Source organism: Cotesia typhae, unplaced genomic scaffold, assembly GCF_013202065.1.
Source record: "Cotesia typhae breed Kobodo isofemale line unplaced genomic scaffold, CoteBio_Ctyphae contig_20, whole genome shotgun sequence".
Lineage (NCBI taxonomy): Eukaryota > Metazoa > Arthropoda > Insecta > Hymenoptera > Braconidae > Cotesia > Cotesia typhae.
In genome coordinates, this window is record NW_027423725.1 from 1314696 (window position 1) to 1339318 (window position 24623).

The 24623-nt window shown below is 28.3% G+C and overlaps 6 protein-coding genes across 8 annotated transcripts; 3 read left to right on the top strand and 3 right to left on the bottom strand.

The window, feature by feature from the left end:
• Window positions 1-371: 371 nt before the first annotated feature.
• Window positions 372-2743, top strand: LOC141538410 (activator of basal transcription 1). The gene is made up of 3 exons (XM_074259843.1): window positions 372-796; window positions 2021-2225; window positions 2359-2743. Exons 1-3 carry the CDS (start codon window positions 571-573, stop codon window positions 2648-2650), a joined length of 723 nt encoding a protein of 240 aa, XP_074115944.1. The 5' UTR covers window positions 372-570; the 3' UTR covers window positions 2651-2743.
• A 15-nt stretch (window positions 2744-2758) lies between these two features.
• Window positions 2759-6452, bottom strand: LOC141538409 (trimeric intracellular cation channel type 1B.1). The gene is made up of 6 exons (XM_074259842.1): window positions 6184-6452; window positions 4929-5181; window positions 4187-4275; window positions 4025-4112; window positions 3815-3935; window positions 2759-3321 (listed from the first exon to the last, which is right to left on the bottom strand). The coding sequence occupies exons 1-6, from the start codon at window positions 6302-6304 to the stop codon at window positions 3166-3168; spliced, it is 828 nt and encodes a 275-aa protein (XP_074115943.1). The 5' UTR covers window positions 6305-6452; the 3' UTR covers window positions 2759-3165.
• A 20-nt stretch (window positions 6453-6472) lies between these two features.
• Window positions 6473-8248, top strand: Xrcc2 (X-ray repair cross complementing 2). Its single transcript, XM_074259841.1, has 2 exons — window positions 6473-6698; window positions 7342-8248. The coding sequence occupies exons 1-2, from the start codon at window positions 6622-6624 to the stop codon at window positions 8117-8119; spliced, it is 855 nt and encodes a 284-aa protein (XP_074115942.1). The 5' UTR covers window positions 6473-6621; the 3' UTR covers window positions 8120-8248.
• On the bottom strand, window positions 6657-10866 carry LOC141538406 (putative gustatory receptor 28b). 2 transcript variants are annotated; one of them, XM_074259840.1, is made up of 3 exons: window positions 9182-9303; window positions 8259-8348; window positions 6657-6786 (listed from the first exon to the last, which is right to left on the bottom strand). In XM_074259840.1, the coding sequence occupies exons 1-3, from the start codon at window positions 9203-9205 to the stop codon at window positions 6721-6723; spliced, it is 180 nt and encodes a 59-aa protein (XP_074115941.1). In that variant the 5' UTR covers window positions 9206-9303; the 3' UTR covers window positions 6657-6720. The 2 variants fall into 2 exon arrangements, 1 of the variants encoding a protein (XP_074115941.1); XR_012481045.1 differs by having other exon boundaries at window positions 6749-6786; window positions 9182-10866.
• A 2813-nt stretch (window positions 10867-13679) lies between these two features.
• On the bottom strand, window positions 13680-18734 carry Inos (Inositol-3-phosphate synthase). The gene is made up of 3 exons (XM_074259839.1): window positions 18470-18734; window positions 16328-16768; window positions 13680-15871 (listed from the first exon to the last, which is right to left on the bottom strand). The coding sequence occupies exons 1-3, from the start codon at window positions 18581-18583 to the stop codon at window positions 14882-14884; spliced, it is 1545 nt and encodes a 514-aa protein (XP_074115940.1). The 5' UTR covers window positions 18584-18734; the 3' UTR covers window positions 13680-14881.
• Window positions 18735-18912: 178 nt separating this feature from the next.
• On the top strand, window positions 18913-24495 carry LOC141538403 (uncharacterized). Of its 2 annotated transcripts, XR_012481044.1 has the most exons (3): window positions 18913-19234; window positions 20610-23003; window positions 23070-24495. XR_012481044.1 is itself a non-coding variant. In XM_074259838.1 (2 exons), the coding sequence occupies exon 2, from the start codon at window positions 20612-20614 to the stop codon at window positions 22193-22195; it is 1584 nt and encodes a 527-aa protein (XP_074115939.1). In that variant the 5' UTR covers window positions 18913-19234; window positions 20610-20611; the 3' UTR covers window positions 22196-24495. The 2 variants fall into 2 exon arrangements, 1 of the variants encoding a protein (XP_074115939.1); XM_074259838.1 differs by having other exon boundaries at window positions 20610-24495.
• The last annotated feature ends 128 nt before the right edge of the window (window positions 24496-24623 follow it).

Below are 24623 nucleotides of genomic sequence, written 5' to 3' on the forward strand. Positions count from 1 at the left end.
TTTATTTTGCTATTAATTGGTGTTTTCAAAATAAGATTTTGAAAATTATTTAGTTAATGACCTTGAATTATTGTTTTGTTGCCAAAACAGATCAATGTGGGCACTTTTGTATTTTTATTGCGTATAAATCACTAAAAATTGCTCTGAGAGAGATATCGCATGTAGCGCGTTCGACGTCTTCCAATCGACTCCCCCTTGAGAATATTTAGCTAAAATAATTTTAACTAGGAAAACCCTAGAGAAATGCATCGACAACGACACCTATGATATTTTAGGATATAACACCCTAGATCCTAGAAATTTTTTTTCATTAGTTCTGTTTTTTTTTCTGCTGTAAATTTTTTTTAGAAAATTGTTTCAACAGTTAACTCAATTTTTAAGTGTCAATTATTTGTTCAAAATTTTTTAATTGGTTTTTTTTATTTTTTAAATGTCATTCAAGTGACAGCTGATGCGCATGCGCTGAAAATAAATTTAACTTTAGAGAGGAAAGTTGAGACATTTCCACGTGTAGTTAAATTGAGGTTAGTTAATTGTTTTTTTGGAGTTAAAAAATTGTTTTATTAAATAATGGAAGATTTAGAAGATAAAAATTCAGAAGACAGTCAAAGTGAATTTTTGAATAAAGAAGTGGATGATAATGAAGAGAAAAAAAATGTTAAAAAAAAGAAAAATAAGCCTGGTATTGTTTATTTATCACAAATACCTAAGTATATGAATTGTGCGATTTTAAAAAATCTTTTGTCAGTACATGGAGAAATTGGTCGGGTTTATTTACAATTAGCACCTAAAGATGGTAAATATCTGTTTATTTATTTTTTTTTTTTTACTATAATTACTTACTTGTGACAATAAGTTTTTTTTTATGTAATTTTTAAATTGACAGTCACTTAATTTTTTTTTTCTTTTGGCATAAAAAAATGACAATAATAAAGTTAGCCGACATTTTTAACATTTTGATTTTTTTAAAATAATTAAAATATAAAAAAAAAAAATATTTTTAAAAAATTGCATGTTTAATTTTTATAATTTTCTACATGTCAAAATTTTTCTTTTATTATTTTTTAAATAATTTTTTAATAAAAAAAAATTCTAAAAATTTTTAGATGTCGGCTAACTTAATTTTCATAAAAAATGAATGAAAATAAAGATAATGTTAAATGACATTTAAGTTAGCAGTCATTAGAGAATTTTTGAATTCTATTTAACAAAAAAATTAGTTCCAAAAAATGATTTTTAATTTTTTTAAATTTCTAAATATCAATTTTTTTGCCATAATTTATTTGTTAAAAAAAAATTATCAAATATTTGCTAAATTTATTTTCATTAATATTAAAGTTAGCCGACGATTTTAATTTTTTGATTTTGTTTTAATAATTAAATTAGAACAAAAAAATACTTTTAAAAAATTGCACTTAGTTTATCAAATTTTTTACAAAGGAATTTAAAAAAAAAATTTTTTTATCATTTTTTCAATAAAAAAAAAAAGTATGAAAATTTTTAGATTGATCAATAAAGTTAATTGACATCTAAAAATTGTTATGATTTTTCTTATTCAAAAATCATTACAAAAAAATTTTTTTCATTTGTTAAAAACTTCAAAAACTATAAGTGCAATTTTAAAAAAATATTTTTTAGTTATAATTTAATAAATTAAGCAAAATAAAAAAATAAAAAATTTCGGCTAACTTTATTGTTATAAAAAATGAAAATTAGTTTAGCAGATATATAATAATTTTTATAATTTTTATAACAAATAAATTGCGGCAAAAAAATTAATCCAGAAATTAAAAAAAATAAAAAACGCAATTTTTTAAATCTATTTAAAAAATAGTCAAGTGGCTGCAAAATATAAAAATGAAAATTTTTTGTTTTTTTATTGCATGAAAAAAATTTAAGTATTTATTTTTCTAAAATTTTTATTTATATTACAAATTTTTTTTTTATAATTAATTTTCAAACATTAAATATTGTTGAACTAGTTGATATATTTATTTTTATTAATTAATCTTATTTTCAGAACAAGCAAAATCTAAAGCTGTCAAAAAAGATTCAAAGGAGAAAAAAAATATAAGAACACCGCGAATATTCACCGAAGGCTGGGTAGAGTTTGAAAGCAAAAGAGCTGCTAAATTTGTAGCTAATAATCTTAATGGGCAGGCGATTGGTACAAGGAAAGGTAGGCGATTTTATGACGTTCTTTGGAATATTAAATATTTACCCAGGTAATTAAAATTTTTAATTTTTTTTATGTAAAAAATGTTTGTTACATTTTTTAAATAGATAAAAAATTATAGTAAGAAAAATTCATTTAAAAAATTCCATTTTTGAATTTATCAAATTTCTATAAAATTTTAGATTTAAATGGATACACTTAAGCGAACGTTTAGCGTATGAAAAAGCTGTTCATAAACAACGCTTGCGTACTGAAATATCTCAAGCTAAACGGGAAAGCACTTTCTTCTCATACAATCTGGATCGCAGTAAGAAATTGAAGCTCAAAGAACAGAAAGGTGAAATCAGTAACTTCGTGATGCCTGAAATAAAACAACGAGAAACAGAAATGGAGATAGTAGAGAAAAAGAAGAAGAATAAGAAGCAAAATAATGTCGAAAATGATCGTAAAACATTTCTTAAATCAATTTTCTAGTTTATTTAATTTTTATTGTATAAATCTTAATTTTATAAATAAATTTTCTAATTTTTATTGTATAAATATTAATAAATTTTTCACTTAAATAATTAACGAACATCAAATTTTTTAGTTATTACATCTTGTAAAAATAATTAGCAAAATTTATTTATTTTTTTAAATTTATTTTTGTGTAAAACAATGAAGACTTTTTTGAAATTTATTTTCTATCCATATATACCATGATTTTATTTTAGGTATAAAAATATCCTTGGAAAAAATTTGGTAACTTTACTTTTTAATGAGCAATTTCAACTTTTTAATATTGCAAGTCGAAGTAAGTAGTTGAATTATTTTCAGAGTGACTAGATATTTATGACTAGACTTATTTGAGTATGAGGAAAACTTTGGTAAAAAAAAAAATTTCTTAATGCAAATTATTAATTTCTGATATAAATTATCGAATTAATGAGCGTTGATCTAGAAAAAAGGAAGGCGAAGATTATGATTAATTATTATTAATAATAAATAAATTAGTTATTTTTTTTTGCATCAGCTTTTTCATCTTTTACTTGTCCACGTCCAAATAGTTTTGTAAAACGGTCCATCAGCCCACCGAAGAATATTTGACAGATGAGATTTTCGAAGGGTACAAACGGATCATGAATTCCCAGCAAAATTGATGAAAGCTAAAAGAAAAAAAAAAACGATAATGACTTTTTTATTAATAATTAATTATTTTTTTTAATAAATTATTTTTTTTTTAATTTTTTTAATGATTAATTTTATAAAAAAATTTTTTATGAAATTTTGTAAAAGATTTTTCTAATAAAAATTAATTTTTTTTATATAAGATATTTTCAATAATAATTAATTTTTTATAAAAATATTGAATATTTTTGACGGTCAAAAATTTTTATTAATTTTGCTTTTAATAAATTTAGCAAAAAAAAAATTTTTTAATTTTCTTATCATGTATAGTTATTCAAAATTATCTAATTTAATTAAACATTAGAAAATAATTCTTATCTTATCTTTACGTAATTAAATATAGATAATTATAATGACAAAATATTTAATTAATAGATTAATTTTTTTTTTTTATAAAAAAAAATCCCGATAGACATTTAAATCTAAAATATCTTCTACTTTAATTATTACAACTTATAATTCATGAATTACCTTGAAATAAATGAAGAATATAACAATTCCGAAGTAAACAAGAGCATGTGGCGCAGAAATCAAGTCAGTCTTTTTGTCCAAGACAAATATTATCGATGCTACTAAGCATGCTTTAGTTGGGCTAAAACAAACCAAAATAATACAATTATTAAATTAAATAAATTACAAAGAAGGAATATTAAATAATGTTAATGTAATATAAATACATACAAGCTAGGTTGCATAAATTCCATAGCAGTTGGTGTCCAAACACCGCGAATTAATCGTTCGAATAATTTTGTAAATCCAGCTCCGTTACCTGAAATATTTTATTAATTGATTAATATAAGTTTATTAATAAATAAATTATTTTTTAGAAAGTTTTTAAATTACCTTTAAGTGTACCGATGAGAATCATAATAAGATATGCATTAGGATATAATTTTCCTGCGTGGGTGACACCATCGTAAACTTTTTTACATCTGAAAAATAATTTTTTAATTAATTATAATAAAAAAAAATTATAATAATAATTTAAATAACTTTATTATCATTATGATTATTTTCTAAAAATATTGAATTAATAATAATGATGATAATAATAATAATAATTATTATTATTATTATTATTATTATTATTATTATTATTATTATTATTATTATTATTATTATTATTATTATTATTAAGAGAATAAAAAAAAATTGGGAAATTAAGGCAGTAACTTTAAAAATGTCAATTGTTAAGAAAGTACAGTGTAGTTTAATAAAAGTAATTATTTTATGTGAGAAATGACCTTGTATCTTGTGAACTATTGACATTTTTAAAGATATAAGCTCATCCCGACATTACACTCATCGAGACCTTTCATTTGAGTACCCACATCAATTTTTCATATATTTATATATATTATATATATGTATATATGAAAAATATATCAAAAATGCATGTGGGTACTCAAATGAAAGCTCTTGATGAGTGTAACATCGGGATGGGCTTATATCTTTGAAAATGTCAATTGTTAAAAAAGTACAGGTTGCTACTAACAATAATTTAAATTATTTCATTATTTTTATAAAATTTCATATTTTTATAAAATAATAATAATAATGATAATTTAAAAATAAAAAATCTTACCTGTAAATTTCTTTCATCGCAGAAAATAAAATTTTAACCGGTAAAAATTTAGCAACTTTATACCCAATGTCAAAAGGTGTATAAAATATCACATACCATACTACTGTTGCGACAAGTACTTGGGGTGTATTTTTTAAGGGTGCAAGTATTGGTTCACCTATCAATCCATTGCACAACATACCACCGGCAAATACTACCAGCATTGTTGACAGCCAACATGATATCGGGTGTTTCCGTGAGAATGCTTGAGCACCTGTTTTTTGGTCAAACAGAAAAAATTATTTTATAAATAAATAATTATTGATTTTAAAAAGTATACATATAATTTTCATTTATTTTTAGACCCATTATTAATTTTTTTTTTTTTATCAAAAAAGCATTTTAGAGTTTTTAAAATATTGTTATTTTTAGACCCATTATTAATTTGTTTTTTTTTTTATAAAAAAAAAAAATTTTAGAGTTTTCAATATATTGTTTTGATATTTGATAACTTGAGCTATATTTTTGTATAATTGACTCTAATAATAATTCCAGAACAGAAAGAGCGCTTTTGGAACTCTTAAATCTTTAAAAAGCTAGTGTAAAATTTAAAAAAAATTTTAGTCTTGTTGAAAAAATTTAATTTTGAATTCTATTTTTAGAAACTAAAATTTGGACCTAAAATAAATGAAAAATTATTATTAAAAAAATTTTTTTTTCTAAATTTAAAACTTAAAAACTAATTAAAGTCTTAAACTTAATTTAAAAATTATAAATTACAAAAAAACAAAAAATTTTTATATAATATTTGTAAAATAAAAATTTTCACAATTTAAAATATAAATATCAAGGATAAAATTACAAAAATAGAAAAGAGCGCTCGCTAAATATTTAATAGTTACATAAATATTAAAATTTATCTAAACATAAATCCAAAATTTTTTATTCAAATAGTTAATTATTTAATTAATAGTTACAATTGTTACAACAGTTAAAAAAAAAATTTATGACTTATTTTTTTTCAATCCAATGAATGTAATTAAAAATCAATAAACAATTGACCGTCTGATAACAAATTTGTTTATTATTAATCAAATTAATGACGCAAAAGTTCCTAGGGAAGAAAAAAAAAAACAAAAAATTAAAATATAAATTTATAAAAATAAAAAATAAAATAATAGATTAAGTATAGAGTATAGTGTAAGCAATAAAATAAAAGATATAATCTGGGAAGTTTTAAATATAGAATTAGCTATTCGGGTAGGCATGAACTTACCGGGTCCTAAATCCTCTCTGACGTGTAGCGCACACAATACACTATGTGCGATATCGAAATACGGAAACATTTTTAATTTAATGACCTGATTGGCCAGGTCTAAAAATGCCTCGGGATCCATTATTACAAAATAACAATTTACTGTTTAACAAAAAATAATTTTTTGTTTACTTAAACCACCAAGAGCAAGTAAATAATAAACTAGACAAGGTTTACTTAATATTATAAATTCGCCGGACTACTAATGATCCGACTGCAGTCGTATACTGTCTCACTGAGAGGCTTCACACACACACACACAAACAAATGTGTATATTTTTATCATTGTGTATATGTTTCTTCTCGCGTTATATTGCTGCATTTGAAATATTTTTTTATCCGCTGTTGGTAGCTTGTAGAGAAACTTGTTAAGGTGGCGCTAGTTGTTACTTTTTAGCAATGGCAGACGCAAGACGCAACTCGCAACTCGCAACGGCCATTTTCATTCAGCCTCCCCGGAAAAGTAATACTTGCAGGTAAGTGATGCTTTTTAATTTATTAAACTTGATTGTTTATACGAAACTGGATCAGGATGATGAGATACGTCACTATCGTACCAGAAACCTGGAATAAAAAATTATAATAATTATTAATTTACATTAAAGAGATCCAAGTACTTACCTAGTGTAAATAATGTCTATATAAAAAAATAATACGTAGTAATACTTTTGTTATGCATTTTAAAATTGATTTTTAAATTAATTATTAACACTTTTGAGGAAGTTTTCGAAAAATAATTATTAACATTTTATTGACCAATTTAAAAAAAAAGGCCGTTTGGCACCAGCCAAGATGAAAAGTAGATTTAATGTAATCTATGATTTTAATAACAATATTATAAATAATTATTATTCCTCAAGTATATGAGAAAAGTAAATCGGCTGTCAAATTTTAAAAGTGATTTTTTAGATTTTCGAAAATTTCAAATGGCTGCCATTTCTAAACTATTTGACAGATTCAGCTCACTTTTGAACTCATCCAAGCTAATTGTCTATAGAATAAGTCTACTTAGTTTCATGAAGATTTATTGAGAATTATGGGAGAATACAAGTTTTCAAAAAAGTTTTAAAAATTTGACTACTTCGCGTGGATCTCCTTAAAAATATTTTTAATTTTTAGAATGGCACAAAGATTGAAAATAGAAACCGGACTGGAATTTTTTGGAAGAATTCAACCCCGGCCAACTCTTCAAAACTTGGATGCTGTATTATTTCCTGATGGAGTTTCCAATAACGACACTATTGAAATCAGAGGAAATTCATCAAATTGGAACTCTTTGCTGCTAACTCAGCTGATTGCCAAGTGCATTTTGCCGACTGAACACGAGGGACAAAAAATTGATGGTATAAATGTTCGTGTATTACTTCTCAACACAAATCATAGTTTTCTAGTCTCAAGACTTGAGAAGACTATAGAAAGTATTTTATCCAAGAATGAAAATTTAGATTCAAGAAAAATTGATAACATTACAAAGCGCTCTTTGAACAATCTAATTGTTATCAATTGTTATTCAAGTTTTCAGTATCTTCTAACCTTAAAATCATTGGGTATAATTATAAGCAGCGAGAAGATAGACCTTGTAGCGATTGATAGCATAAATGCGTACTATTGGGAAGATAGAAAAAATGGCGGCCGATGGACAATGAGTTCTTATGTTAAAAATATTTTGATGTCTGTACAGAAACACACTCATCATTGGAACAATGTTTTTATCTACAGTCAGATAAATAATTTTCATAATAAAAGCAATCATTTGAATGCTTGTCTTGATAAGGCTGAAGAAAAAATACATCATAGAGTTAATATTGATTACTGCAATAAAACAAATAAATATACTTGCTCTATTGAATCGCGGGGGAATAATTTTCGAGTTGATTATCCAATCTTATTAAATTAAAATTTAATTACTGGGAAAGAAATTTAATTATTGTTTTAATTTTAAATTATACGTAAGATGTAAAAAAATTTTTTATGTTTACAAGTGAATTTGTAAATTTTAAAAATAAAATATTTGAGTGGAAATTAATCATACTTACGGCAAATAGAAGGGAGTTATCTAATGAAATAATCCCACATGCAGTGAACTCCATTTTTTGGTGCAAAAGATCTTTTGAAAATTCCAACAGCTAAAAATGACAGTAAGTAAAAATATATTAATAAATTAGTGTGTAAATAAAAGATATTATGCAGTTTGGGCCAGATTATAGCTCAAGAATTGTGTAAGAAAATTGAGAAAATCTGAAGACGCTTATCGATAAACTAACTATATCAATTCTTGAGAAAGATTGCCACTAGAAGCATGCTGAATATACTTGTGCAAGACTTGCTCAAGATCTGCTCAAGATCAAATGTTTTCAAATGACTGTTCGCATCATTCTACCCCTCCTATTTTTACTACAGGATCAGTGGATCTCATTCAGCTTAACCTTTTAGAGTATAGACCTACTGATTTATCGATCAAGACAAAATTATTTTAAAATGAGCACCACTGAATCAATACATCTTCAATTAGTGGAGGGGAAAAAGTGCTATAAAATATATAATGCATTATACATCTTGAAAAAATCTTGAGCAAGTCACGCTTCAACATTTGCTATTAGTTTTTGGTTCACAAATGCTTTAGAAATGAACAAATTACTGAGAATTACGGATCTTGAGCAAGTCATGGGTAAGTGTTTGTTGTGAGTTTCTAATTCAAAAAATGCGTCAGAATGTTTTTCAACACACCTTGCGTTAGACTTGTCTCATATTCTTGCACGAGATGTCTTGAGCTAGTTACATATAAACCTTGAACCCAGTTCTTTCTACATGGACTTGAGCAAGACCCATGGGTATTAGAAAAAAACACTAGCAACTAGGGGTTTTGCTCAAAATACTGGCTCCTAAATCTTGCTCAAGCGCATGTTATCTGGGTAACTTCCTAATTACAACTAACTAATACAAAGAAGATCATATTTACCTGATGTTCAATTTTCTGATCCATTAAACACCGATCCAAGACCAGATGGATAGCGTCAGCGGTTTGTTTGCTCTGAAACAAAATGATCTATAAAGTTTTAAAAACAGGCAGAATTTCTGCAGTACCTGAAGTTTTACTCTAGTAACATTTGTAGTCATAAAAATGAAACTTAAGATCATGTAAGAAAACCATAAGCCAACACTAAAATAATTAATGATATTTTCTTGACTATATTTTTCAAAAAAGGAAAAAATTAAAAAGTACGAGTAAACTGTTCCGGATACCCCGCTGTAAATGATAACAAGTAAAATGGGAAACCCGAAGAAATTAGATACTTCACAGGATAATTCGGACAATTGGGAATGAGCACTGCTGATGTGTCTGAGATCAAATGCGACTAATTTTGGATCAGTCAAGGAAGATCTATCGGCAATTATAACTCGATGCTTGATAGAAGTTTCAACATTCCCAAGTTTTAAAATCTTTGTGTTGATAATCTTCAACCGATTGATGATCATGTTGAGAATTAATGAATACTGAGTCATCGCCCAACTATTAATTATAGCCGGCACACACCGAACTGGTACTATCATTATCGGATAAACTTTCAACACGACTATAAGTCCAGCAAACGACAAGATAAAATGACTCGGAACAACTACATTAACATAAATGTCATTAATCACTTGATTAGTCTTGTGACAGCACTTTGCCAGAATCCTGTCAACATTTATAAACTTTTTCACTGTTTGGATGATTAATTTCTGCCGCAAGATGTATGAAATCCAAATAACGATGATCGTCATGGAGCCACTGATTCTTAAGCTAACTCTTACGGCGATTGTTATCTGGAGGTCACTTTCGTTATAAGTTAATTCGTGAAGAAAAAAGACAATATTGTAAATTATTATCAATAACATTAGTAAAATATTGTACAACGATCCACAGACAGATTTAGTGATTGTAATTGGTTGACTGGAAAAATTTCTGCCTCCACGCTTTTTCACTATTTGGGCTAGATCCAGCGCCCAGGGAGATAGACCAACTATTTTGAAAAGTATGTACTGAATGATAATTAACGCACGATTTTGCCATGAAAAATTGGAATTATAATTTCTGCTGGAGAACGTTTGCTCCATGTTTGCGGTTTAAAATTGCGGTCGATAAGTGGAACGTATTTGCGTTGTATGAAGAATAATTGATTCTGGTGATTGATAACACCTGGAAATTTCATTACTTATTTCTTATCGACGAGAATTTAATAGGCGCGCGTCTGAATATTAAAGTATAGAATTATTTGTATTTTCATGCTTATGATATATTTGACTAATCACATTACGAATAAATTGGCTTCACATATATTTCATCGCAATTTTATTGCACGCCTCATAAGCGAAGTGAATGAGGTTGTGTTCTACACTCGTCCTACAAAAATCAAGCAATTTTTTGAACTAAAATTGTCTCTATTTATTTTCTATCGCACTTGTAGAACAATATTTACATGTAAATGTAATGGAAAAATACTAGTTTGGATTTACTGGATAAATTTGAGTTTTTAAAAAGGAATTATGTTATTAATTTTTATCGCAGTTCATTAGCAGTATGTCGATTGACAAACTTCAAGGTTGCGACATTTAATGATTCTATTGTTCCGTATTTGATATCTAATGTCATTAAAAATAGTTAATTTTTAATTTTTTTCGTTATTTTATGAAAATTTAACTTAAAAAAAATTAAATAACTAAAAAATCATAACCTTAATAAGTATATATAACTGGAACCGTATTAGCGCATGCGCATGAGTCGTTCCATGGTAAAAAATAAATCTTTTACTGAATCAAACCTATTCTGAATGCTGAGTATTGCTTAATTATCTTTATTAATAAATAATTATTTCGTACATAAATAAATAGATAAATTTAAGATTATTTTACGGTTGTTTTGATAACTGTCAAGAATTCTCAACATTTAATCACTAAATTAAATATTAATTAAATAATGACACTGTTTAACTAAATTTCTAATGCATGTATGATCTCTTAAACATCTAATAATATTTAAATTCTATAATCTTAATTATAATATATAACGTTAAGACAAAGAAATAAGAGCTAGCTCAAAGACTCTTGTACACACATTAAGGTGAACTCTGATATAAATATGGAGAGTCTGATGAAGTAATTTTAGCAATTAACAAACTTCTCTACACACTCCTATAAAGTCCATAAAAAATCCTTCGGGACAGTTTGCAGGAACTTGAATAATGTTTGCTGAAATGGAAAATTTTATTTTAGTATTTGCAGAATTTTTTTTTGACAAAAAAGGAAGTTTTAAAAGTTTGAGTACTTCACGTGGATCTCCTTAATAGACACTAGAGATTAATATGCACGCGCCTGAATATAGAGTTTGCATATATTTTCATGCTTATGATATATTTGACCAATCACGTTACGAATAGTTTGCAACACATTTTTTATCCACTCTTATAATTTAGATGAAAAATATGAAAATATATCATGTAAGCAAACTATTCGTAACGAATCCTAACCCTCCGACGAATCCTAACCCACGCGACATTGCGAGGGAAAAAAAAAAAAAAAAAAAAAAACTAAATCCCACCTCCCGGGTCCTGGATCTCTACCCCGAGAGCGAATGGAGAGTATCCTCTTCGCCCCACCTACACGGCATTGGATTACCTACTGGATTTTGGCAGAAGGCCACTGCTCTAGCCAAACCGAGGTAGGTCACTTCCGAGAGTTGTAGATGGAAGAATTTTCCCGGTACAAACTACACTTCTGAAGACTTCGATTTTCTGATCGCCAATTTTCGCTTTTAAAAGTTTTTCAAAAAGTCACTTACAGCGAACCAAAATAATCGTTTTTGCCCTCTACACGTTGTTTACAAACTATTAATTTAATTGGCAATTCCCTCATTATCTATCCCTTCGCTGTGTCAAATTCTAAGTTTTAGTTTTCGATAGAAATTTGATTTATTATTTTAATCGGTCTTCTTTCATTCTCTAACCATTCCTTGCTTTTCCATACTAAAATCACTCGGGACTTAGAATATTTTCGTTCACTTAAATTATTTCTTACATTACAAATTTTCTTCAACCTAAGCAAATATTAAAATTATAAATAACGCAGTAACAATTTTAGTGGACATAAGCTTTACCTTATAATAAAGAAAAATATTTTATCACAACTATAGAGTTAATTACATCAGTCATGGAAAAATTACAAATCAAATAAACAAAATATAACAAAATTAAATAATAATATACCCATAATTACTAATTATGGTCTGAGATCTTTTGGTTAAATAATATGAACTAAGTCCAATAATTCGATAAATAATAAACAAAATAATACTCGTTCGTAATAATAGTAGTAGAAATAATAATAGTTATAGTACTGAACGTGTAAATACCAATAAGATAAAGAAAAAAGAATTATTAACACAATAAATTCGGCAAATTCGATCGGCCAACGTATTAGGAAACTATAACAATAGAAGAGTAGGTAGTCGCCGTCCTCTCCCTCCTTGCCCCGTTCTCTTCTCGTCCGTCCCTCCTCTATCCGTCAGTTCCTTTGTCCTACTCCCGTCACTCATCCCTTTATTTGGAGTCACAATTTTATTATAGGACTAGAATTTGAATTTGCGCGCGCCTGACTCTAATATTTGAATATATTTTCATGCTTATGATATATTTGACCAATCACATTACGAATGAATTGGCTTCACATATATTTCATCTCAATTTTATATTGAGATTTTTATATATTTAAATTGTAACGAAATAGTCTTTAAAAATTTTTTAAGTTTTGGTTTTTATTTTGATAAAAAAAAAAAATGATGCTTCATAAAAAAAATTTTTTAAAACTCTTGTAGTTTTAAGCTTCTAGACCGACGGCTCCGCTTAAATTAATAATTAAAATAAATAAATATTTAACCTTCAATAAAAATGGAATTAATTGTCGCAATAATTAATGCTAATTTCAAAATCTTCATAGTGGTAAAAAAAATGTATTGACGTGTATCATATAATTATCCAAAATAATTCAACGACAAACCAATTATTTATTTATTGATAATAATGAAATATAATATAAAAATCGAATTGAAATTATTCAATCGTTGCGTGAAAGTTCCAATTTTTAACAGATTACACTAAAATAATTACAAAACTCACTCAACTATATATCGAAAGCCAAAAGTTAGCTTCATTGTATTTTTTATGTTAATTAGTTTTCCACGAATCAGTTCATGACTAAATAATTCCAAGTATTGGAAAGTTTAGTAAACACGTGTCATATTGACTCAATTGATTATTAGGTGAATAGATAAAAGATTCTCCCCAAACTATGTTAGCGTACGATTAGATCAATAGGAAAGATTAATTAACGTCAGTGATTAAAACTAACAGCTGTGTTTGTCATTTTTTAAACGTAAAAATTAAAAAGTGTGCTTACTAGAAAAAGTTATAGAAATAATACACTTATTTAAATTTGAATAAGACAATATTTATTTCTTCATTTTACACATACAATTATTACAGAATATCTCTGCACAAATTCTTTGTAAATAAAATACTTTGGTACCAGTGAGGTAGAATATTACATGAAAAATTTTAAACTGTTTCATGGTAAAATTTTGTGAGATCTCTTAAAATTTTCTATCCATCATTCTCTTGATAAAAATACATTATAAATTCCTTTCATACAAGCAAAAACAACCATTCAATTATTCATAATCAAACCTTTATTAAAAACAGCCTATGGATATACTGAATGTAATTATTAAGGTACTCGAGCAATTGATGGTCCAACAAGCAGAAACATAAACATGTCTTCACAGAACCGAATAAATAGAGAACTTGCATGTTCTGTGATTTAAGTTTATAAATATAAACTCGAAAACTTTGAAAAGTTTATTTATATTTATTATTATTTTAAATTATGCCGGTTTTTATTGTTTTTTCTGTTTATTTTAGTCAAAACAATCGATATATATTTTTAAAATAACATTTTTAGGTTAGAAATCTTGTTTTTAGACAATACTAATCCACAAAAGCCGAAAGTGAACGAAAGGTTCCGAAGTTAACCGAACTATGCTGTAACATAATCTTAATTGAAACAATAATTCTAACGTAAACTTGATATAATAAATATCTTGCATGTTCTGTGATTTAATTTTTTTTTTAATTTAATAATAGTTATTCAGAGAATTAAATGATAATTTTTTTTAGCAATTAATTTTTCTGGTAATTTTTAAATTAAAAATTTCTTCTTGAGAATTTAAATTCAAACGCTAGTGACGTCATTGAGAGTAACGCCATCTCACGGCGAAATTTAAAAATACTTGTTATTTTGATCATGTTACGAATAGTTTGCTTACATGATATATTTTCATATTTTTCATCTAAATTATAAAAAAAAATCCAATTTTATCAGAAAAAAAAAATTTAAGATACTCCGAATAAATTTTTCAATTACATCACCATAAAATTGAAATAAAATATATACGAAGCTAATTTATTCGTAATGTGATTGGTCAAATATATCATAAGCATGAAAATATATGCAAACTTTATATTCAGGTGCGCGCTTGCGCGCGCAAATTTGAATTCTAGTTAAATGATAAATTTTTATTGACATTAAATTAATGCAAGTTCTCTATTGATTCTTAAAAAATGTGAATTTAAAACTGAAATCGATGTTCAAGCATCATATTATTATTGGGAGGTAGACTCAAACAAGCCCTTAGAACATTTTCGATAGCCGCGCGTTGTCTGAACAGCGCATTAACCAATGGAGTGCCAGTAGGAACTAAAGGCGCTTTGCACAAATACGACAGTAGCGACAGTACACTGCGGAAATTAATGAAACCATCATTGGTAACTGCAGTGTAATCACTGACACGTTTAATTGAAATTCTCGCACATAACTCGGCCAAAATTACCAAATCCAGGATAATCGGCGTCGCTAGAAGCGAATCTTCGCACGTGTTGTGAACAGCGATGGTGTTATGGCCGCCCAGCATCAATTCAGAAGTGTATTCATCCATCGCTCGCTTGCTGTCGCCAACATACGGAACGTATTTAATCACCACGCAGTGATCAGGCTTCTCTCCAGGTTTGTACAAAATTTTGTTGGATGATACCATGTCATCAACTACGTTGCTTTTTGATATTTCCTTGGACCTGAACTGCTGAGGTGCTGACAAATTGTAGCCGTCGTTATTGCCAAGGTGGTTGTAGCTGACAACAGACACCGGTTTTATACCAGCAGTCACCAAGAAGTCTACCAAAACTGATTTTAATTTAGTCTGACCGGATTTAAAATCATCACCAGCGATGAAAACATTTTCACGCTCTGCTAGTTCGATCATACCGGGCACGAAGGTGTTTTGCGGCGATCCGTTTATATAAGTACAGCCTTCGAAGGCAGCTGCTACGGCGAACAGAGTGCTGGGACTTACTTCGAAATGATTTTCGGTAATTGACTTCAGAAGATTGTCGGCGGTGTCATTAACGCCGGGTAAGATCTCTGAGAATCTTTCGGTATTTGCTGTCCAGAGGACTATCACTTTGTCCAAATTCTTTGAGGTCTTGAAATCTCTTATATCCGCACGGATTTTATCCAATTGCTCGGATTTTGAACCAGTCATTACGTTGTCGGCACGTTCTTTCTGTAATAAAATTTAGTAATTAGAAATTTTGAAAAAAATAGTTGTCTACTGGATTACAAGAATAAATTTCAAAAAATTATTTTAACAAGAAATTTTATTTACAATTCAATTTTAAAGCTTGTTTAAATTTTCCCGCGGATAATATCAGCGGTCTTAAAGCTCTATTTACAAATAAATTTTTTTATATGGCTGCTTAAAGGACAGAACATTTCTTCAACTGCCAGTCAAAGAATAATTAATTATAATTAAACAAAACAATATTAAATTTCAATTTTCAGTACGGAACTTCTCTCGAAGCAGATGAAGAGATTAAAAAAAAAATTAAATTGGAAAATTAATTTTTTCAAAAGTTATCGTGTTTGTCCCACCATAAAAATTTCAAAAGTCTACGACATAAGCCATTAAAGCCATATTTTTAAAATAACTTATAAATAAATAAACGCAAATCTAACAAACCTGATTGGCAGCAATGAAGTCAGGGTAGTAGACGCTTTTCCTCGGTACGAATTTATCTAGATGAGGTTTCAACTGCTTCTGTAAGTTGATGTCTATAACCTGAGCCCGTTGCATTGCATCACCAATGTTCACGCCTGAAATGTCCCAGCCATCGATTTCGATGTCATCTGGGTTGATCATCGGCAACAAGGCGTTCATGGGAGCGTATACTTCCTCGTTACCCACCACGCCGAGTAGCACAGTCGATGCTTGGGTGATTGACCCATACCAGTTGGCAGTCTGGACTCCACGGATTGTTTCCCACTGAAGTTTCAACTTATTGGCTAGAACAGCTGCGGTGAAAGTGGTTCCGTTATTACCGCCCCATCCTACCAGCATCACTCCTGTTTTTAGCAATTTAGCTTGGGTGCGTATCAGTAGCTTATGCGACTCGGGTGATACCTGAAAAATTATAATTTATTTTAAGGAAATTCGCGCGAAGTAATCAAATTTTTAAACCTTCTTGAAAATTTGTAAATTCAATCTATATACACGGAAAGAACAAGATAACACTGGATATCATCCCAGATTATACTCAGTGATATCTGTAGTGAAAAAAAAAATGTCAGATAGTAGCTATTATAATCCAGATTATACTGCGTGATATCTGGATTACACTCATTATAATCTCGATTATATTCATTATAATCTGGATTATACTAGTTACTATCTGAAATTTTTTTTCATTCAGTATAATCTAAGATTTTTTATGAAAAATCACGAGGAACTTCCGTTCTTTAAAGTCTCGTATGCGGGGCATAAGTAACCGCGCTTTTTTAAATGCTAGAAAAGATCTTAGTCATTTAATTTAGACGGTAAACATAAATAATTTTTAAAATTAGGGAACTTTTGCGGTGTTATCAAGTGTATACCGGTAATTCAGAGTGCTATATTTTTTATTAGTCAATTAAAATGTTAATAATTATTTAATGGGTAAATTTTTCGGAAATTTCCTTAAAAATGTTATCAATTAATTCACAAATTAATTTTAAGATGCAAAACAAAAGTATTTCTACATATTATTATTTTATAGACGTTCTTTCTACTAAGAGAGTACTTGGATCTTCTTAAAAGTGGAAAAGAAAATTTAAAAGAGTTAATGAGACATGTTTTTGTTTTCTTCAACATGAAGCTACTGTATTGATTGTAAATAAGAGATTAATTAATTATTTTTAGACAATTCATTCGTAAAAAACAAAAGATACAAATTCATTGATTTTTTCTCATGATAAGATTATTTTTAAGCTTTTTTTTTTTAAGTTATAAAATTTTTTGATAAAATATTAAGTGAAATTTTTAAAGAAAGTCATCCTCGTTTTTAATCTCATGAGTAATTTACTTAAATTAGTCAAAAAAATTTTTTAATCCTTATCCATAAATTCAAGTTCTGAAATTAAACATAAATTTGTATTATCCATAATTATTTAGATAAAGTGTTAGATAAAAAAAAAAATTAGATAAGGACATTTACCAGCTTGAACAAACAACTAATAATTGTTTAAAAATTATCACTCAAGAATTAAAAGATAAAACAAACAGATTTTTTTAATTATATCATAAATGAACATAACTTTCAAAATTAACTTTTTATATCTTCTTTTTTTTTTTAATCAACAGGAATTTTTTGACTAAATTTTTTTTTTCGTCTAAAAATTAAAAATTTCCAATTTTGTGATTTTTATTTTTTAAATGAAACTTTTATAAAAATTACAATTTAAAAAAAAAAAAATTATGATTTTTGTAATAAATAAAATTTATTTTAAAAATTTTTGATATTTTTTTTTAAATGACATTAAAGATAACAGTCACTTATTTATTTTTTTATACTTTTTAGCAAATAAATTTAAATTAAATTATTATTCATTTTTAATTTTTAAAAATTTCTACGCGTCAATTTTTTTTGCTTATTTTTTTTTTCATAATTTATTTGTTACAAAAATTATTAAATATCTGGTAAATTAATTTTCATTATCTTCAAAGAAATCAATACTTAAAATCTCCACGCAGAAAAAAATTCTCCGAAAAAGTAAATTAACATAAAAGCGCTGAAAAAAAAAAAAATTAAAAAATTAAAACCAATAAAATCAATAGAAAAATACTTACAACAATACCCGACTCATCACTAGATTCAATTTTAGTTGTCTGGTATTCATATTTAGCTTCAATGAATTTTTCAGTGTACTTGACATTCGGCGAATTGACACGAACATTAGCCATTTTAATTCGAATAAATAATAAATTTCACTTAGAATTATAAATTTTATAAATTATTATGTAAAATAATATTTATTCAATCCAATAGACGTTTCCTATCTGACTAACGAGGAATGAATGACACCACGTGGCTGAACATCAAACTCTTTTACACTTATCAGTAAATTTCCCACCACCCGTCGACGGACGTGTCTATTTTTTCCATCGCGTTATTTTCTTCTATAATATTTTATTCTAGCACTTTCTGTGGAGCGCTCTGATCGATAAGTTACCAACACATCGACTTATTTCATTTTCATTATCGATATCTCGAATTAATTAAAACTATTCATATCGACAATTTAAAACTTTACTGACAAACTTTTCAAAATGGCCGATCATGATGTTAAATTTAAACCTTATCTTCAGTGTTGATAATTTTATTTTAAAATGAACTTACAAAGTATAATTTTAAAATAAAGCTCCGTCAGAGCGCAAGCGTAAAAGTAAAAGAAGCACATGCGCGTCGAAAATGTAAAAATAAATTAAAAAAAAAAGGTAAATATAGTTGGTGAATTAAAAATAAACTAAAACAGCTCCGCTTAAAAATAAACTAACAAAACATGTCGTAGTTTTACACATTTTAAGAAGAAAAACAAAAACAACTACCAAAAAGTAAGTTTTATACATTAATAATATTTATAATGTTTGCATGGAAAAAAGTAAACGGTAAAATTCACTTGGGTTCCGGTTAATTTTTATAATTTTAAACAGTAAAGCCCACATCAGGGTGGCAAAAATAAAAATATTACAAAACTTGATGTAAAAAGTGTAAAAGCCACAATTTATAATTTAATATTCAAAATAAGTGATTAGTAACTGTTACTATAGTAAATAACGACTCTCATCTTAAAAAATTACAGTTTCAAACAGTAAAAATTGCCGTTTCAATATATAGTCCATATTATGAGAAGGGGAACTCAGATGAGGAGAATTGGGCCTCATTCTGGGAGAATTTAAGATTTGAAACAGTAAAAATCCATTCTTATAATTTAGATGAATGAAAAATATGAAAATATATCATGTAAGCAAACTATTCGTAACGTGATTGGTCAAATATATTATAAGCATGAAAATATATGCAAACCCGAAAATCATGCGCGCGCAAATTTGAATTCTGGTTCTACTCTTAAAATGTATATTTTACTAGTCCAAACAAGTCAATAATTATAGTTTCATTTTACTTTGTAAATATTGACGTTGCCTGTGTTAGAAATTCAGTAACTGTATTTTATATTTTTTACATATCATTAGAAAATCGAACGCGCTTTGCGCGCTTCTGTCAAAATGTTCATCATCGACAATTCAATTAATCTAAATTTTTTAAAATTTTACTTATTAACCGTTTAACGCCGAACTTGGACTAAGTGAGCCGCATGGCACCGGAGTGGGGAGCGTGTAAAGTAAATGTAACCGTTGCTATAGTAACCGTTGCTACGGTAACCGTTGTCATAATAACCGTTGCCATGGTAATCGTTGCCGAAGTGGTCACCATAGCAACGAAAAGCGACAACAATAAAAACGTCACATCAACTTTTTAATAATGATATAATCATTTTTTAGATACGAAATGACAAATATCAAAGTCAAAATTCTTAATTATCATACTTTAACATTTTCGACATTTACATAGCGAATATTACTGTTTAAAATAGTATTTTCTTCCATGCACGGAAAAAAGGAAACTTGAAAAATTACATTATATAATGTAAAAGTGGCCCGTTTTGAAAAAAACTGGAAAAATTCCAGTTTCAGATTGTAGTTGTTACATTAAAATGTAAATAATATGTTTTACAATATTCTTATAAAATCTGTAATAATTACAATCTGAAACTATAATTTTTCCAGTTTTTTTTTCCGTGTGTAAATAATAAATTGTAGCATTTAAATGGTAATTTTTAGCTGTTGATCATTACTTGTTATCAGTCGACTATTATTTATTACAGTTTACTTTTTTCCGTGTGTAATAAAACAAATCTATATTTTTCAGTTATGGCTGCGGTTAACAGCAACATACTGAGCCGAAAATTATCCAACGCAGTGCATCGTGGTGATTACGACGAAGTACTTAGTCTGATAACAATCTTAAAAAAAACTGATGAGAATTTATGGCAAGAATGCAGTTATTATTTGTTGAGCGATGCGATAAAAAAAGGACACAGATCGGTGGCGATTTTGTTGTTGAACAACCAAGCGAAGAAATGTCCAAACGACAACAAAGGAGAATCAGCTCTTCACTTGGCAGTTGAGAACGATGAGTACGAAATAGCAAAGCTTCTTCTTGAACAAGGCGCAGATGTTGATGAAGTTATTAAATCGGGTGATTATCAAGGTAGCACTTTGTTACACGTGGCATTCGTCAACAATGAGCTTGAGATAGTCCAATTGTTGCTGGATTATGGTGTGAACATTAACGCAGTTGACAGTGAAATTAAAACTTGTATTTTTTATGCAACGCAATTGACGGATTTGACGATGCTGGAATTGTTGCTAAGAAACGGCTCGGATTTGAAGGCCGTTGATTTGGAAAACAACACTGCGTTGTTCAACGCAGTGAGTTCGACGAGTTTGGCAAGTGTGAACTTGTTTCTGCACTACGAAGCTCAGGTAAGTATCACGAACAAGTTTCTTATGACTCCGTTGCACTTGGCAGCGCAGAATCCGTCCTGGAAGATAATCGAGAGCTTGATAATGAAGGGTGGGAATGTCAACGCGGCTGATTTGAAAGGTTTGACGCCCTTGCACACTGCAATATTGCAGGGGTTTGTTGGGAACATCAAGTGTCTTCTTATAGCTGGCGCTGATGTCAATGCAAGGGATATTAACGGTGAAACTCCGCTTAATTATGCAGTTCAGCAAGAAGACATGGAGGATGTGATTGAAGAGCTGTTGAGGCGGAATGCTGATGTCAATTGCTGCGATAACAATGGCCTCAAGCCGCTCCATTCTGCTGCAGATGCTGCATTTGATGAGTACATTGAAATACTTCTGGAATTTGGCGCAGATATTGAAGCTATCGATAATGAAGGACGCACTGCGCTCCATATGACTGACAGTTTTGATAATGATTATCATCTCAGGTGGGAAAGTGTTCCGCTGATGTTCAAGTTGTTTAAGGATCATATTTTTAAGATGCAAATGGTAGATTTGGTCGTCGGAGAAGAAAATTTGAAGATTATCAACGAGTATTATGGAAATAAAATTGATGTTACGGATAGTTTTAAGGAAAGATGCTTGAAAGAGATTGAAGAAATGAAAAGAGTTAAAATTAGAACCACTGGAATTAGCTACTTTGATATTTTGAAGAAAGGCAGGCATCAAGTCGCTAGATATACGATGATTCCTGGGATTGAAGAAGCTTTCAAAAGATTTGAATACGCAAAATTTTTTCCGCTCTACCGAGGGATCTTGAAGAAATGCTTCGATTGCGCAGCGAAGAGAAAGCAAGTTTTGGTATTAGATAAATATCATCTTCTTGATAATGTTTTTCCTCTGGTGCCTGAATATTGCATTGATGAAATAATTAGATTCTTGGGTGATAATGATTTGAAAACTTTTATCGAGGCTTGCTATTAATTGTTTTTGATTTCTTCTGATATATTTATGTGTGAAAAGACAATTATATAATTATTATTGTACATTGAAGATATTAAATATATGGTTGAAATATTTTTGAAGGTCAATTATTGATTAATGGTGACACCTTTAGTTTTCCAGTTAAGAAAAGACTACCTTTGGAAGGCCGCAAGGAGCTAAGACTCTATGGCCTTCGAACAATAAATAAAAATAAAAATCGTTTAAAATTTTTTAAATCTTTTATTGCTAAAAACATAAATTGCTTTTTAATTACAATTTTAAAAAGTATAAAAAACTAATAACTTAATTTTAAAAAATGACATGATTAAGTCCATCCAGATCGCCAGGATGAATTATCAAAATTAAAATCATTTATTTTATCCATCAATTCTTGAGTTACAAAATCACTAATTACGATATACAAAGATTTAGGCGGTCCTTTGAATATGTCGGTCATCAACTGATTAATCGGTAGTAAACACTTAGAATCACGATAGAATCCTCCATCTCTGGCGATTTCACGACGACTATGAATCCCGTCATCAAAGGAAATATCATCAATGTAACAATCGAAAGATTGGTGGCGCATAAACAGAGCTCGAATCACATTAGGCAGTAAATACGACCACTCGTTATTAAGTGAGATCATTTTAATTTTTTTCTTTTGACAATGAAGTGCAGTGTTAAAAACACATCTAGCTAATGATCTGTGATCACTTGCTAGAAGAATTTTTCCTCGATGCTCTTTAATAGTGTCGTTAAGACGCCAATTCTTGACGAAACGTCTTCCACCCTCAGTAGTGTTGATGTAATGATCAATGATATCACAGTTCCTTTTAGGTTCATCAGATTCTAACTCGAAATTTATTTCTAGGAGCATAATTACAAACTCCCAAGGATTGTGAGCCAGAAAACGATCAATTGTTCTCAACAAATCGGAAAATGTATCATAGATTTTGAAACCAAATAAGGAGATGACAAATGAATTAGACGTTTGATGAATTTCAACGTGCAAAATACGAATTCCATATTTCAGTTGCTGGTAAATGCCAAAATCTTGCGTTTGTAAACGATCTACTTTAAAATTGTAAGATAGTGAGTGGTGCGTACCGATCAGCGCAAGGTCTTTCAATTTTCTTGAGTTTGGTAGTCTTGACAAGTATTTTATACGCTCCATGTAAGTTTTGTATTTGCCGTGGAGTGACGGACATTGTGAAAAACACGTTTCTACAAAACTAGTTGAGATAATTAAAGAAAACACAATTATCCAATGAAATAACATTTAGTTGTCAATTAAATACAAAAAAAATTTTAATTGATTTGACGATTGTTTGATTTCGAAATATATTAAAAAATTCCTTTCTATAAAACTAACTCTCACTTATTCAATACTTCATTATCGGTTAATATGTCTAAATATATTTTTAGTGTTTTTGATTACATCCGGCAATTTGATAAAAAAAAAATAATAATTCTTAGTCATATATTTTTATGATACTAAAATTAAAAAATGTGTAATAATTTTTTAAACAAATTATAGTAAGAAAAATATATTTTAAAAATTCTATCTTTAGGAATTCTTTACAAATGTTGCGTAAATTTAATTTTAAAATTAAATTTTTGTAAAACTAGTTTATTTCTTCGAGAAAAATTTAAAAATTATCAAGTTTCTTTTAATTTGGAGTACCAATAATAATTAAGGATCAACGGACGGAAAGAAACCTTCTCAATCTTAAGCTCCATTACATCTCTTCTCACATTATATTTTCAACATATTCAAAAATTAAATTCTAAAATAGGCGGGATTTAAAAAAAAAAAAAATTAGGAAAACAGTTGACCTTTTTTTCGACGATATCTCACGAACGAATCAACCGATTTTGACCGAGCCGGTAATGATTGACGTGGTTTTTTGACGTTAAGAGCTGAATAGTTTTTGGAATTGATCGGTTGAGCCGTATAAAAGATATTTAAAAAAAAAAACGAATTTTAGGAAATTTTATTTTTGAGATTTTTCAAAATTTATCGACTTGAATTCTTTGAACTGGTATTATAAATTTAAGGGCAATGGAAATTTTTGGAACTCCGATTATTTCGACGAATCGGACACTGATAGAAGGATTTCTTAGCATTTACGAAGATTTCTTTGCCCCTCGCGGTCCTGCAACCACCGTGGATCCACGGTGAATTCACAATGGATCCACGGTGAATCCACGACAAAACCACGGTGGATCCACAGTAGACCCATTGTGGATTCAACGTGGTTTTACCGTGGTTTGACGCGAGATCTTGACATGAATTTTTCAGTTGAAATAGTGATAAATGAAGACGTTTCTAAAAATCTAACTCAAGTAAAAAAATTTTTTCCGTAGTTTTACCTGATGAAAACGTAAAATGAATTTTTGTACGCGTGTAATTCAAATGGAAAAA

Coding starts and splice junctions, on each gene's coding strand:
- LOC141538410 (XM_074259843.1), top strand. CDS start 571: ATGGAAGATTTAGAAGATAAAAATTCAGAAGACAGTCAAAGTGAATTT. Junction 797..2,020: donor ACAATTAGCACCTAAAGATG/GTAAATATCTGT, acceptor TCTTATTTTCAG/AACAAGCAAAATCTAAAGCT. Junction 2,226..2,358: donor AATATTAAATATTTACCCAG/GTAATTAAAATT, acceptor ATAAAATTTTAG/ATTTAAATGGATACACTTAA.
- LOC141538409 (XM_074259842.1), bottom strand. CDS start 6,304: ATGGATCCCGAGGCATTTTTAGACCTGGCCAATCAGGTCATTAAATTA. Junction 5,182..6,183: donor CAGAGAGGATTTAGGACCCG/GTAAGTTCATGC, acceptor ACCAAAAAACAG/GTGCTCAAGCATTCTCACGG. Junction 4,276..4,928: donor GCGATGAAAGAAATTTACAG/GTAAGATTTTTT, acceptor ATTATTTTTCAG/ATGTAAAAAAGTTTACGATG.
- Xrcc2 (XM_074259841.1), top strand. CDS start 6,622: ATGGCAGACGCAAGACGCAACTCGCAACTCGCAACGGCCATTTTCATT. Junction 6,699..7,341: donor CGGAAAAGTAATACTTGCAG/GTAAGTGATGCT, acceptor TTTAATTTTTAG/AATGGCACAAAGATTGAAAA.
- LOC141538406 (XM_074259840.1), bottom strand. CDS start 9,205: ATGGATCAGAAAATTGAACATCAG. Junction 8,349..9,181: donor ATCAGAAAATTGAACATCAG/GTAAATATGATC, acceptor TGTCATTTTTAG/CTGTTGGAATTTTCAAAAGA. Junction 6,787..8,258: donor ATAACTCCCTTCTATTTGCC/GTAAGTATGATT, acceptor TTTTTATTCCAG/GTTTCTGGTACGATAGTGAC.
- Inos (XM_074259839.1), bottom strand. CDS start 18,583: ATGGCTAATGTTCGTGTCAATTCGCCGAATGTCAAGTACACTGAAAAA. Junction 16,769..18,469: donor GTGATGAGTCGGGTATTGTT/GTAAGTATTTTT, acceptor ATAATTTTTCAG/GTATCACCCGAGTCGCATAA. Junction 15,872..16,327: donor ACTTCATTGCTGCCAATCAG/GTTTGTTAGATT, acceptor ATTTTATTACAG/AAAGAACGTGCCGACAACGT.
- LOC141538403 (XM_074259838.1), top strand. CDS start 20,612: ATGGCTGCGGTTAACAGCAACATACTGAGCCGAAAATTATCCAACGCA.